Below are 11,627 nucleotides of genomic sequence, written 5' to 3'. Positions count from 1 at the left end.
CCCAGGCTGGAGTGCAGTGGCACAATCTCGGTTCACTGCAACCTCTGCCTCCCGGGTTCAAGCGATTTTTCTGCCTCAGCCTCCCAAGTACCTGGGACTACAGGCGCCCACCACCATGCCTGGCTAATTTTTGTATTTTTATTAGAGATGAGGTTTCACCATATTGGCCATGCTGGTCTCCAACTCCTGACCCTGTGATCCGCCTGCCTCAGCCTCCCAAAGTGCTGGGATTACAGGTGTGAGCCACCGTGCCCAGCCCTATATCAATAAGTCTTAAAATCTCTAAGCCACTATCTTTAATAACCATGTGAATTATTAATCTCATTTGCTACTAATAATGACTATAAGAAAGCAATCTGGAGTTATTTAAACTAATATATTAAATTTAAATAACGTCAGCCAACTTTCCTCAAAATATGTCATATAGACACTAAAATAACTGTAAGTCAGCACCTTTATATAGTGATTATATAGTGTGATGACATTCAACATTCTCTTATAAGGGCAAATTTCAGATTTGAAACAACTTTCATTTTTCTCTAGGTATAACTTCTAGATACATAACAACGCTTGCATTGAGAATCTTGCAAAAATTAAAAACCCTGTATCATCATCAAATGAGAGAATTTATCAGTGAATGGGAGAAAACATACTATTCACTGAGAAAATAGAATGACAAAGATACACAGATAAAAGAGAAACAACAAGAATATTAAATAGGATTTTACAGTTCCTAGTGTTAGAGGTAGACTGCCAGGCCCTTTTGTGATACTGCCCATCTTCTCAAGGACAGGACATGTGGAAGAAGAGAAGCCATTTAAGTTTCATTAATGAAAACGAAGAGAATATAGACACCTACTACATTTCACAGTAAAGTCTAACTTGGTCTAAATACAGCTAATTCTACTAAGGCCATATTACTTAGTTTGATCAAAGGCCACTATTTCCTCTTTAAATTAGGATTTCTTTATTCCATAGTGACCTTGGGTGAATTCATCTACTTTCAGAAGACTGATAAAAAAAGTCTTTATAAGAACACAGAGATACTCTCTATCTCTAAAAAGAAACTGTACAATTATATATTAGCTACAGAAATAATCCCAGTGCTTTAGAAAACAAAGGCCACTTTCTGTAGAGAGCTGGCACACACTGTGATTTTTTTGACTAATTTAATATTTTTTAGGACTAAATATCATTTTAATCTAATAATTTAAATGTAATAATTGCATTTCACATGGCAGGAAAACTCACCAATTTGTAAAAGCACCACATTCTCAAATAGCTATGGTAAGACCAAATACTCATCAAGGTCAAAGAGTGAATATATCTCCCTAAGCGTTTATTTTGATTTATGAAATTTTATTTTCAATGAATGAAATGTTTTATCTAATTTCCTTTAGAAATACTTAATTATGTTCTTTAGTTCTCAGTAATGACCTTTTAACATGAAATTTAAATATGAAGCTATTCTGTAATTCATTCATTTTCAATATGTCAGTTCAGAAAAAAATGTCTGCATTTCCAGGACTTTTGCCAGAGTTGTAGATTTTAAAGTGAAAAAGTGCAAAGACTTGTTGTATTCTAGAAAACTCATTGCTTCTGAGTTGGTGCATCACAATATGGCACATTTTCTACAAGAAGGTCTTTCCTAGGGACCAGTTCTGAAAGAAAAAAAAAAAAAAGAGAATAATTAACATCACTAAAATTAGAATTAAATGCAAGGACACTCATTTCCCCCTAAAATTTATAATAGTAAAATATCTAATTTTAAGATAAATCTTACAGGGATATTTTATTTCAGCTGATATCTAAGGTGGCATCCTTGACTCTAATTAGAATTAATAGCATTCTCATTTCAGATTATATAAAAACATATATGATCCACTTAACCTTTTATTATTAAATACAGCAAATTAAATAACTGAAGAGAATTCACCTAAAACTTCTTTTATTGGCCATTTAATTACCAATTACTGATAATGAAAACAATTGGAAATTTTGCTTATACTATCTACTATATGAAAAGCAAGACTGGTCTCCTAATTTAAAGATTATAAATTTTATATAACAATGGTTCTTAAAAGAGGGTGTTTTGGGTGTTCACATCAACTGGAGAATGCTACTGGAAGTTAGTGGGCAGGAGCCAGAGATGCTAAACCTTCTGTAATGGACAGTCTGGCACAGTGAAGAACTGTGCTGTCAAAAATGCCAATAGTGCCCACATTGACAAATACCATAAAACAACAACAAAAACCTGTTGAGTCCTAGGTAAGACGTCTTGCTGGAGTCAAGATAAAGCTCTTAAGACACAAATTTTTGGCTGGGCATGGTGACTCATGGCTGTAATCCCAGAACTTTGGGAGGCTAAGACGCTATGATCATTTGAGGTCTGGAGTTGGAGACTAGCCTGACTAACATGGTGAAACCTCATCTCTAAAAAAAAAAAAAAAAAAAAAAAAAAAAAATCAGCTGGGTGTGGTGGTGCATGCCTATAGTCCACTATAGTCCAGCTACTTGGGAGGCTGAGGCACAAGAATCGCTTGAACATGGGAGGCAGAAGTTGCAGTGAGCTGAGGTGGTGCCACTGCACTCCAGCCTGGGTGATACAGTGAGAGTCCATCTCTAAAAAAAAAAAAAAAAAAAAGTTCCAAATTTTTGAGGAGATACATGATTTCTTCTTCTTTTCTCCAGAAGAGTTGAATCTAGATGAGCTATCAATCAAAAAATGCTTGCACGACCTTCTATAAAATAACCTGCCGATACTTTTCAAAACATCATGGACATGAAAGACGAAGAAAGACTGAAGGACTGCTCTAGAATAAGGATGATTAAAGAGACATGATGACTACATACAATGTGTGATCCCCAATAGGATACTGGTCCACAGGGAATTTTTTTTCCTTTTGCCATAAAAGACATTATTAGGACAAATGGAAAGATTTAAATGATAGCATTGCATCAATGTTAATACCCTGGTTTTGGTCATTATATTGCAGTTGTGTTAGAGAATGTCCTTGTATATTTAGGAAATACACATTGAAGTATCTTAAAGAAATATACTCTAAAGTATTTCTCCAGAAGATCTAGACCCAAATGGGCTGTCATAATTTTAAAAATGTTCATTTTGGGGTAAATAGGCATTATGTCTGCAACTTACTCTCAGAAAGTTCAGGAAAAAAAAAGAGGGAAGCTGAGGTGGGAAGATTGGGCATGGTGGTACACACCTGTATTCCTAGCTGCTTAAGAGGCTGAAGCAGGAGGATTGCTTGAGCCCAGGAGTTTGAGGTTACAGTGAGCAATAATTATGCTACTGCACTCCAGCCTAGGAGACAGAGAGACTCTCTCTAAACTAAAAAAAAAAAAAAAAAAAAAAAAAAAACAACAACAAAACAAATTCAATCCAAAAGGCAAACTGAATATTTCACTTAATTAAAGAAGAACTGGTCTGACTAAAAATAGCCAACTTATTAGCCAGATGATAAATTTTGCTTACTAAAATGAAAAGCAGTTAAATAATTATTATTTAAGAATTGTTTATATCTCACTTGCTTTTACCAAACCCATGGAGATTTCATCAGAGAATAAATGGTAGTGTATGTTTTAACTTACTAACAATGGCAATAATTTGTTTCACTTATCAAACCTATGTGTGCCTATTTCAAGCTAGACATTACATCAAGAAATTAAGATATGAAGGTAAATATATAATAGTCTCTTCAGATTCAAGGAGCTCACAATCTAACGGAAAAGATAGCTAGACAAACAACAAATTATAGTATAATGTCATGTGTTACAAAAGTGGAACAAGACTTTTATGGGAGAATGGAAAAATAAATGGTTAAATATACCCATATCATTTTAGAGTATGCTCAGCTCTGAATAACCAAAGTCCAACAAGCTGGTTTAAATAAGTAAGAGATTTAATTTTTCTCATATTATCAAGAAATACAGATTAAAGGCCAGGCATGGTGGCTCATGCCTGTAATCCCAGCACTTTGGGAGACCGAGGTGGGCGGATCATGAGGTCATGGGTTCGAGACCAGCCTGGCCAACACAGTGAAACCCCATCTCTACTAAAAATACAAAAATTAGCTGGGCATGGTGGCAGGCACCAGCTACTAGGGAGGTTGAGGCAGGAGAATCGCTTGAACCCGGAAGGCGGAGGTTGCAGTGAGCTGAGATCACGCCACTGTACTTCGGCCTGGGTGACAGAGCTAGACTCTGTCTCAGAAAAAAAAAAAAAAAGAAATACAGATTAAGGCAGTTCTGGGCTAGTGCTTGTCCTTAGTGATACTAAGGACCCAGGCTCTTTCTCTTCCTGTTCTGCTACCTTCCATGAGTGGTTTTGTCTTCACTGCTGCTGTCATATCACATCTGCACTCCAGATGTGAAGAGGAGAGAAGAGAAAAGGGCAAAACAAGAGTGCCAGCTCAGCCTATTCCTTTTAAACAGGAAAACAATGACTTTCTTGGAAGTAACACCCAATAGACAGGGTTTATATAGACCAGAAAGGTGTCACATGGTCTGGAAAATAACTTTTTTTTTTTTTTTTTGCTTGGTACATTGCACCCTGAACACAATTTTTCAGTTAGTAAAAAAGAACAGGAGAAGCCAAGTGCGGTGGCTCACACCTATACTCCTAGTACTTTAGGAGGCCAAGGCAGTTGGATTGCCCGAGCTGTAGTCCCAGCTATTCAGGAGGTGTGAAGCATGAGAATCGCTTGAACCCTGGAGGCAGAGGTGGCAGTGAGCAGAGATCGTACCACTGCACTCCAGCCTGAGCGACAGGACACTCTATCGCAAAAAAAAAAAAAGAGAGAGAGAGAGAACAGGAGGATAGATACTGGAGAGAAAACAAGCACCCCCTTTCCCTGCCTTTGGCTATGCAAAATGCATATACATCCTTCTTTCCATCTGTAGAATACATCCACTCACTACCTGTCCCCTAAGGTCTCATCCAGACTGAAATCAAGGATGTTTGGTTACAGTGCTAGTTTTTCCATTAGGTTCCGCTGAGCCTCATTGTTCTAAGGTGGAGATATTGGGGAAGATGCCCTTCTTTGGGGCTTTAAAAGCTTTCATAGTCCACTTCCTGGTAATAGGAGTTTAGGGGCCCAGGGTGGCCTTAAGAGGTGAAAAGAGTTAGCCAGGCCTGGGGTTTCTTGGTAATAAAATTCACTCAAAAACTTTATAAGCTTCAAATTGGTTTCCAGTCACTTCCGTGCACAAGTAGCCACAGAAAAATAAGCATGAAGACTGTCATCCTTTGGTAGCAGCCTCTACGTTCTGCCCATCTCCCTAACCCTTACCTTAGTGACCACTTCTTAAAGAAATGAAGAATAGTAAGCTCCAGTCAGTAAATGAATCACATATCTAATCTTTGTCTGGAAGAATGAGAAGTCTTGAGGCATTGATCTTATTTCATGTTACAGCTCAGAATTCCCCTGCTTGTATTGGCTTTAGTTTTAGTGGATAAGAACGATTAGCATTTTTAACTCTTCAAGGCTCTCTGACTTATGGGACTCTTAATCAATTAGACTCTAAGATGCAGACAGAAGCATGCCTTTTAGCAAAGTAATACTTCTATCTCTACTTTGTGGGCTAGCTTAATCTGCATTCATCTTCTTTTTCAATTTTATTTATTATTATTATTATTTTTGAGATGGAACCTCACTCTGTCTGTCGCCCAGGCTGGAGTGCAGTAGCTGTGATCTCGGCTCACTGCAACTTCCGCCTTCCAGGTTCAAGCAATTCTCCTGCCTCATCCTCCCGAGTAGCTGAGATTACAGGTGTCCATCACCATGCCTGGCTAATTTTCGTATTTTTCAGTAGAGACGGGGTTTCACCATGTTGGCCAGGGGGCTGGTCTTGAACTCCTGACCTCAGTGATCTGCCCACCTCAGCCTCCCAAAGTGCTGGGATAACAGGCATGAGCCACCGTACCCAGCCAATTTTATTTTGCCTAACTCCTATCACCAGGAAGTGGACTATAAAAGCTTTAACTTTTGGTCTTGGTTACTAGTCCCAGAAGCAGCCTCTGGCTGCTTAGAAGCTGAAAAGGCATTAAACAGGTTGTTTCAAATTGTCAAGAACCAGGCAGGCTTGAGACTAAGCTTCCAGGAGCAATGACCAAAGCCATACCACAGAAATAGGCTAATGATAAAAACTGTCGCTCTCTCATGGGGTGCCAGAAGAAAATGCTGCCATTTTTACCCTCATGGAATACAAGATGCTATACTTCGGATGTTGCCAGAAACTCAACCTTACTATGTCTGCTCTTGCCACCATACCAGTGCTACTTCTCTTCTCCATGAAGAACTTGATCCTGAAACCACTGATGCTACTCCTGCCAGCAAAACTGATTCTGTGCTGAAAATAAGTGAGTGTGCTTCACCTAATCAAACACCTGTGCCTGAGCTACAAAGGAAACTGAGGAACTTAAACTTCCTAGGTTCTGTCTTAGGGATTTAGAATTCAGGCAGATGGAAATTCTTGAAATAAAGCAGGGTTATTCAAAGAGTAGTAAATCACCGGAAAACCTGTCAAATATCCACTATTCTATTTCTTTACCCAATTCACCTTATTGGATAATCTTTGGCATCAAAAGATATTCTACAACTGAATTCTTCTGTATTCATTTACTGTTAACACTTTAATTAGGTCAAATGTACCCCAAGTATATTTATATGCTGTATACTGTTTTCATTATAATTTTGTCTTATTGATTATAAAATCCCTGACTTTGCTTTCCACATTAGGTACTGAGTACTATAACAGCCTTAGTTTGTTGATGTTGCCAGATCTTTAAAAACGAACTGCATTGAGATCATGGTTTATTTCAGGTATGTTAGGCCCCTGAAACACCTTATCTACTCTGGTCATATTAAATATATCAATAAAAAGCAATTTCTTTCTTTCTTTTTTTTTTTTTTTTTCTTTTTTGAGATGGAGTTTTGCTCTTGTTGCCCAGGCTGGAGTGCAATGGTGCAATCTCGGCTCACTGCAACCTCTGCCTCCCGGGTTCAAGCGATTCTCCTGCCTCAGCCTCCTGAGTAGCTGGGATTACAGATATGTGCCACCACGCCTGGCTAATTTTGTATTTTTAGTAGAGATGAGCTTTCTCCATGCTGATCAGGCTGGTCTCAAACTTCTGACCTCGGTTGATTCACCTGCCTCGGCCTCCCAAAGTGCTGGGATTACAGGTGTGAACCACTGCACCTGGCCAAAAAGCAATTCCTTGAAATAAAGTCTTTATCTCGATTTTGGACCAAAATACAAATTTAGGTAAAAAATTTAAAATAAATTATTATGGATAGCATAGTTTATAATAGTGTGATAATCATAGAGATATTTTGAATCCAAATAATTTAAAGGACATTAAAATCTTTCACACTGAAGTTCTAGAAACACTTCTAAATATTTCAAGCACATTATGTATATTATGTAAATGATAACTTCAAATTAGGGAAACTGTAACACAAAAGTATTTTCTTCTAAGGACCTGTCCCTAGCTCATCAAGTTTGGATCTGTAGCTCTGCTTATATGCCTCAACAATCTCTGCCACCTATCATGGCATTGCAAGAACTGTAGCTGTATATTTAATTGTCTGTCTTTTACACAGCACTCTAAGTTCCACTGGATAGGAACCATATCTGTCTTGCCCACTGTTCTATCCCTGACATCTAGCATAACAGCGATTCAATGTTTGTTGAATCACATTAACATGTCTTAGAACACAAACCATAAGATAGTTTTAGACAATGACAGATCTAAATAAACCAAAAGGCAGAAGTTTAAAATACATCTGAAGAACAGCTTTTTGGAGCTGTTTGTTTTTTTAACTGTATCATTCGTTTAGAAGTACATCCCTATTGTTTCTTACATATATGCCAGCGAGGAAGTTAAAAAATATGGATCCTATTAAAAAACTAAGTACCATAAAAAATAATGACCTGAAGTCCTGGGTTTCCTTGGGGCAATCTTTAAAATTTGTATGAATGAAAATATATATCTTTGTCAAAGGCCAACATTGTAACCAGGTGACTAATATCCACATTAGAAAGAGGGTTTTGACAAATGTCAATAATCAAACAGAAAGCAAGTACAGAATAATGAATAACCTAAGTATTTTTCTAAGTCATAGTTAAAGGCTATGCTAGACCAATGATGAATGATATGAATAAAATATTATGATTTATACAAACTCATGCACGTGAGGTAATAAAAAAAAAAAGAAAGAGTAGAAAATATTTGGAAAGAAAAACAGTTTCCAAAATATTTTTTAAAGATTTTAAAAATAAGGAATTATTTCAAATGATGAAATTATGCTTGTAATAAAGAACCTTGAATTCACCTGCAAGGATAAAGGAAGTAAATGTTTTCCTTTTATTATTTTTAATTGATACATACTAAATATGCATATTTAAGGGGTACAGTGATAGCTCAATGCATGTATATGTGTGATGATCAAATCAAGGTAATTAGTATATTTATCACCTTATTGATCATTTCTTTGTGTTAGGAATAGTCAAAATTTGCTCTTCTAGCTATTTGAAAATATACAATAAATTGTTAATTATAGTTACCCTACAGTGCTATAGAACACTAGAACTTATTCCTCCTAGCTAATTGTAGTTTTGGACCCATTAACCAACCTCTAGCTATCCCCCTCTGACCCTTCCTGGCCTCTAGTAACCACTATCTGCTCTCTGTTGCTATAAGTTGAACTTTTTCAGGTTCCACATGAGTGAGAACATGCAATATTTGTCTTTCTGTGCCTGGCTTATTTCACTTAACATAATGTCTTCCAGGTTCATGTATGTTGTCACAAATGACAAGATTTCCTTCTTTTTATGGCTGAATAATATTCCATTGTGTGTGTGTATGCGTGTGTGTGTGTGTGTGTGTATAGGTATATACATATGTATATATACATTTTCTTTATCCATCGGTCGATGGATTCTTAGGTTGATTCCATATCTTGGCTATTGTGAATAGTGCCCACAATAAACATGAGAATGCAGCTATTTCCTGCATACAGTGATTTCCTTTCCTTTGGATACATATCCAGTAGAGGAATTACTAGATCATGCAATAGTTCTATTTTTAGTTTTTGAGGACCCTCTATACTGTTTTCTATAATGGCTATCCTAATTTACATTCCCACCAATAGTGTATAAGAGTTCTCCTTTCTTCACATCCTTGTCAGAATTTGTTATGTTTTGTCCTTTTGACAACAGTCATTCTATCTGGGGTGAGATGATATTTAATTGTGGTTTTAATTTTCATTTCTGTGATTAGTGATGTTGAGTATTTTTTCATATACTTGTTGGTCATTTGTATGTCTCCTTTTGAGAGATGTTTGGAAGTGATTTTTTAAAAAAATAAAAAATGAGAAATTATTTAAGATAAGGAGTTCCTGCTGGGATTCAATGTTTAATTTTCACTGTAGATACTATTTGAATGGAAGAAAAAGAGAGATGGATTTAGAATTCACACATACAAGGTGATTACTCTTCCAAATGAAGTTTCATTTTATTCTTTTGATTTCTATTATTTTTCATTTTGAGACATCATATATTTTTTAGAAACACATAATCACAACTCTCCATTTTCTAAACAAGAAGCAGAATTTTAATTCTGGTCATTTCTATATGACAGTGTAGACACTGCTAAAATATTTGGAGGAATTTTGCTTAAAGTAACTTTTAGAAAGAGAGATTAAGGAATCAAATTTCTTACATTTTGGAGCTATACATATATATGTATATATATGTATGTGTGTATATATGTGTGTGTATATATATATGTATAAATATACAAACACACACAGAAATAATGAGGCTATTATTAAGGCAATATGTATTAATACTCATAAAGGAGTCAAAATATTTAATTCTGTGGGTAAATTAAAATATACATAAAACCAAAGGATAAAAAGAAATCTAAACACTATTCAATACTGTTATATCTAAAACAAGGCATTTGAAATATAGATACTAAATTTAGTTATTTAAAATAACCTAAAACTTTATTCATGTGATAAAAATAATATATATCTGTGATTACCTGTATAAAATGTTGGTTATACTACACAGAAACTCTAAAGATCATTATTAAGATAAAAGCTGATGACTACACATCTTAAATTTAGGATTAACTACGTTTTCTGCCCTTATAAACATAACTCGGATCAGCCAGGTGCAGTGGCTCACACCTGTAAACCCAGCACTTCGGGAGGCCGAGGCAAGCGGATCATTTGAGGTCAGGAGTTCCAGACCAGCCTGGCTAACATGGTGAAACTTCGTCTCTACTAAAAATACAAAAATTAGCTGGGCGTGGTGGCAAGCTCCTGTAATCCCAGCTACTTGGTGGGCTGAGGCAGGAGAATCACTTGAACCTGGTAGGTGGAGGTTGCAGTGAGCTGAAATCATGCCACTGCACTCCAGCCTGGGTGATAAGAGTGAAACTTCATTTCAAAAAAAGCCCGGGTGTAGTGGCTCACACCTGTAATCCCAGCTCTTTGGGAGGCCAAGGCAGGTGGATCATGAGGTCAGGAGTTTGAAAACAGACTAACATGGTAAAACCCTGTCTCTACTAAAAATACAAAAATTAGCCAGGTGTGGTGGTACACGCCTGTAATCCCAGCTACTCAGGAGGCTGAGGCAGGAGAATTGCTTGAACCTGGGAGACAGAGGTTGCAGTGAGCCGAGATCACACCACTGCACTCCAGCCTAAGAGACAGAGCAAGACTCAATCTAAACAAAACAAGACAAAAGACAAAAACAATAACTCAGATCTAATAATTTCTTTTTCTTTTTCTTTTTCTTTTTTTTGTGAGAGAGGGTCTGGCTCTGTCACCCAGGCTGGAGTGCAGTGGTGCGATCTTGGCTTATTGCAACATCCTCTCCCAGGCTCAAGTGATCCTCCCAGCTCAGCCTCCTGAGTAGCTGGGACCATGGGTGCACATCACCATGCCTGGTGAATTTTTTGTATTTCTGGTAGAGACAGGGTTTCACTATGTTGCCCTGGCTAGTCTCAAACTCCTGAGTTCAAGTGAGTTGCCCACCTCGGCCTCCCAAAGTGCTGTGATTATAGGGGTGAACCACAGTGCTCAGCCCAAGATCTAATAATTTCTGTTAAGTCCCCATTAAATAAAAGTAACTTTAAAAGCCCTTTGGACTTATACTACCAGGTAGGAAGATCTATTATAAGGCTGTAATAATCAAGACATTATAGTATATGATGCAGGGCAGAAAAACAGATTGAAGAGATTATAAAGTCTAGAAACAGATGCACACATATATAGTTCTTTGATTTTATGACAAAGGTGATCCTGTAGAGTAGTAGGGGGGAAGAGTGGTTGTTTCAATAAGTGTTGCTGGATCAACTGGATAGTCACATGTGAAAAAATAAATCTTGACCCCCCATCTCATACCATATACAAACCAACTCTAGTTGATATAAACAACCAAATGGAAAAGATCAAACAATACAGCTTTTTTTTCTTTTTTGAGATGCAGTCTTACTCTGTCACCCAGGCTGGAGTGCAGTGGTACCATCTTGGCTCACTGCAAGCTCTGCCTCCCAGGTTCATGCCATTCTCCTGCCTCAGCCTCCTGAGTAG

The 11,627-nt window shown here is 37.1% G+C and overlaps 1 protein-coding gene across 2 annotated transcripts in view; it reads right to left on the bottom strand.

Annotated features, from left to right (window-relative positions):
• Positions 1–374: 374 nt before the first annotated feature.
• The window catches only part of LYRM7 (LYR motif containing 7), a 35,040-nt gene continuing 23,787 nt past the window's right edge, over positions 375–11,627 (bottom strand). For both annotated transcript variants that reach the window (XM_011951033.1, XM_011951032.1), the window contains one exon: positions 375–1,661. In XM_011951033.1, coding sequence (XP_011806423.1) covers positions 1,591–1,661 — 71 coding nt within the window. In that variant the 3' untranslated portion in view covers positions 375–1,590. The remainder of the gene's footprint in view (positions 1,662–11,627) is intronic.

Source organism: Colobus angolensis, unplaced genomic scaffold, assembly GCF_000951035.1.
Source record: "Colobus angolensis palliatus isolate OR3802 unplaced genomic scaffold, Cang.pa_1.0 Scaffold314, whole genome shotgun sequence".
Taxonomy (NCBI): Eukaryota; Metazoa; Chordata; class Mammalia; order Primates; family Cercopithecidae; genus Colobus; species Colobus angolensis.
Note: the sequence above shows the minus strand (reverse complement) of the source record. Positions and strands in the feature narration are given on the sequence as shown.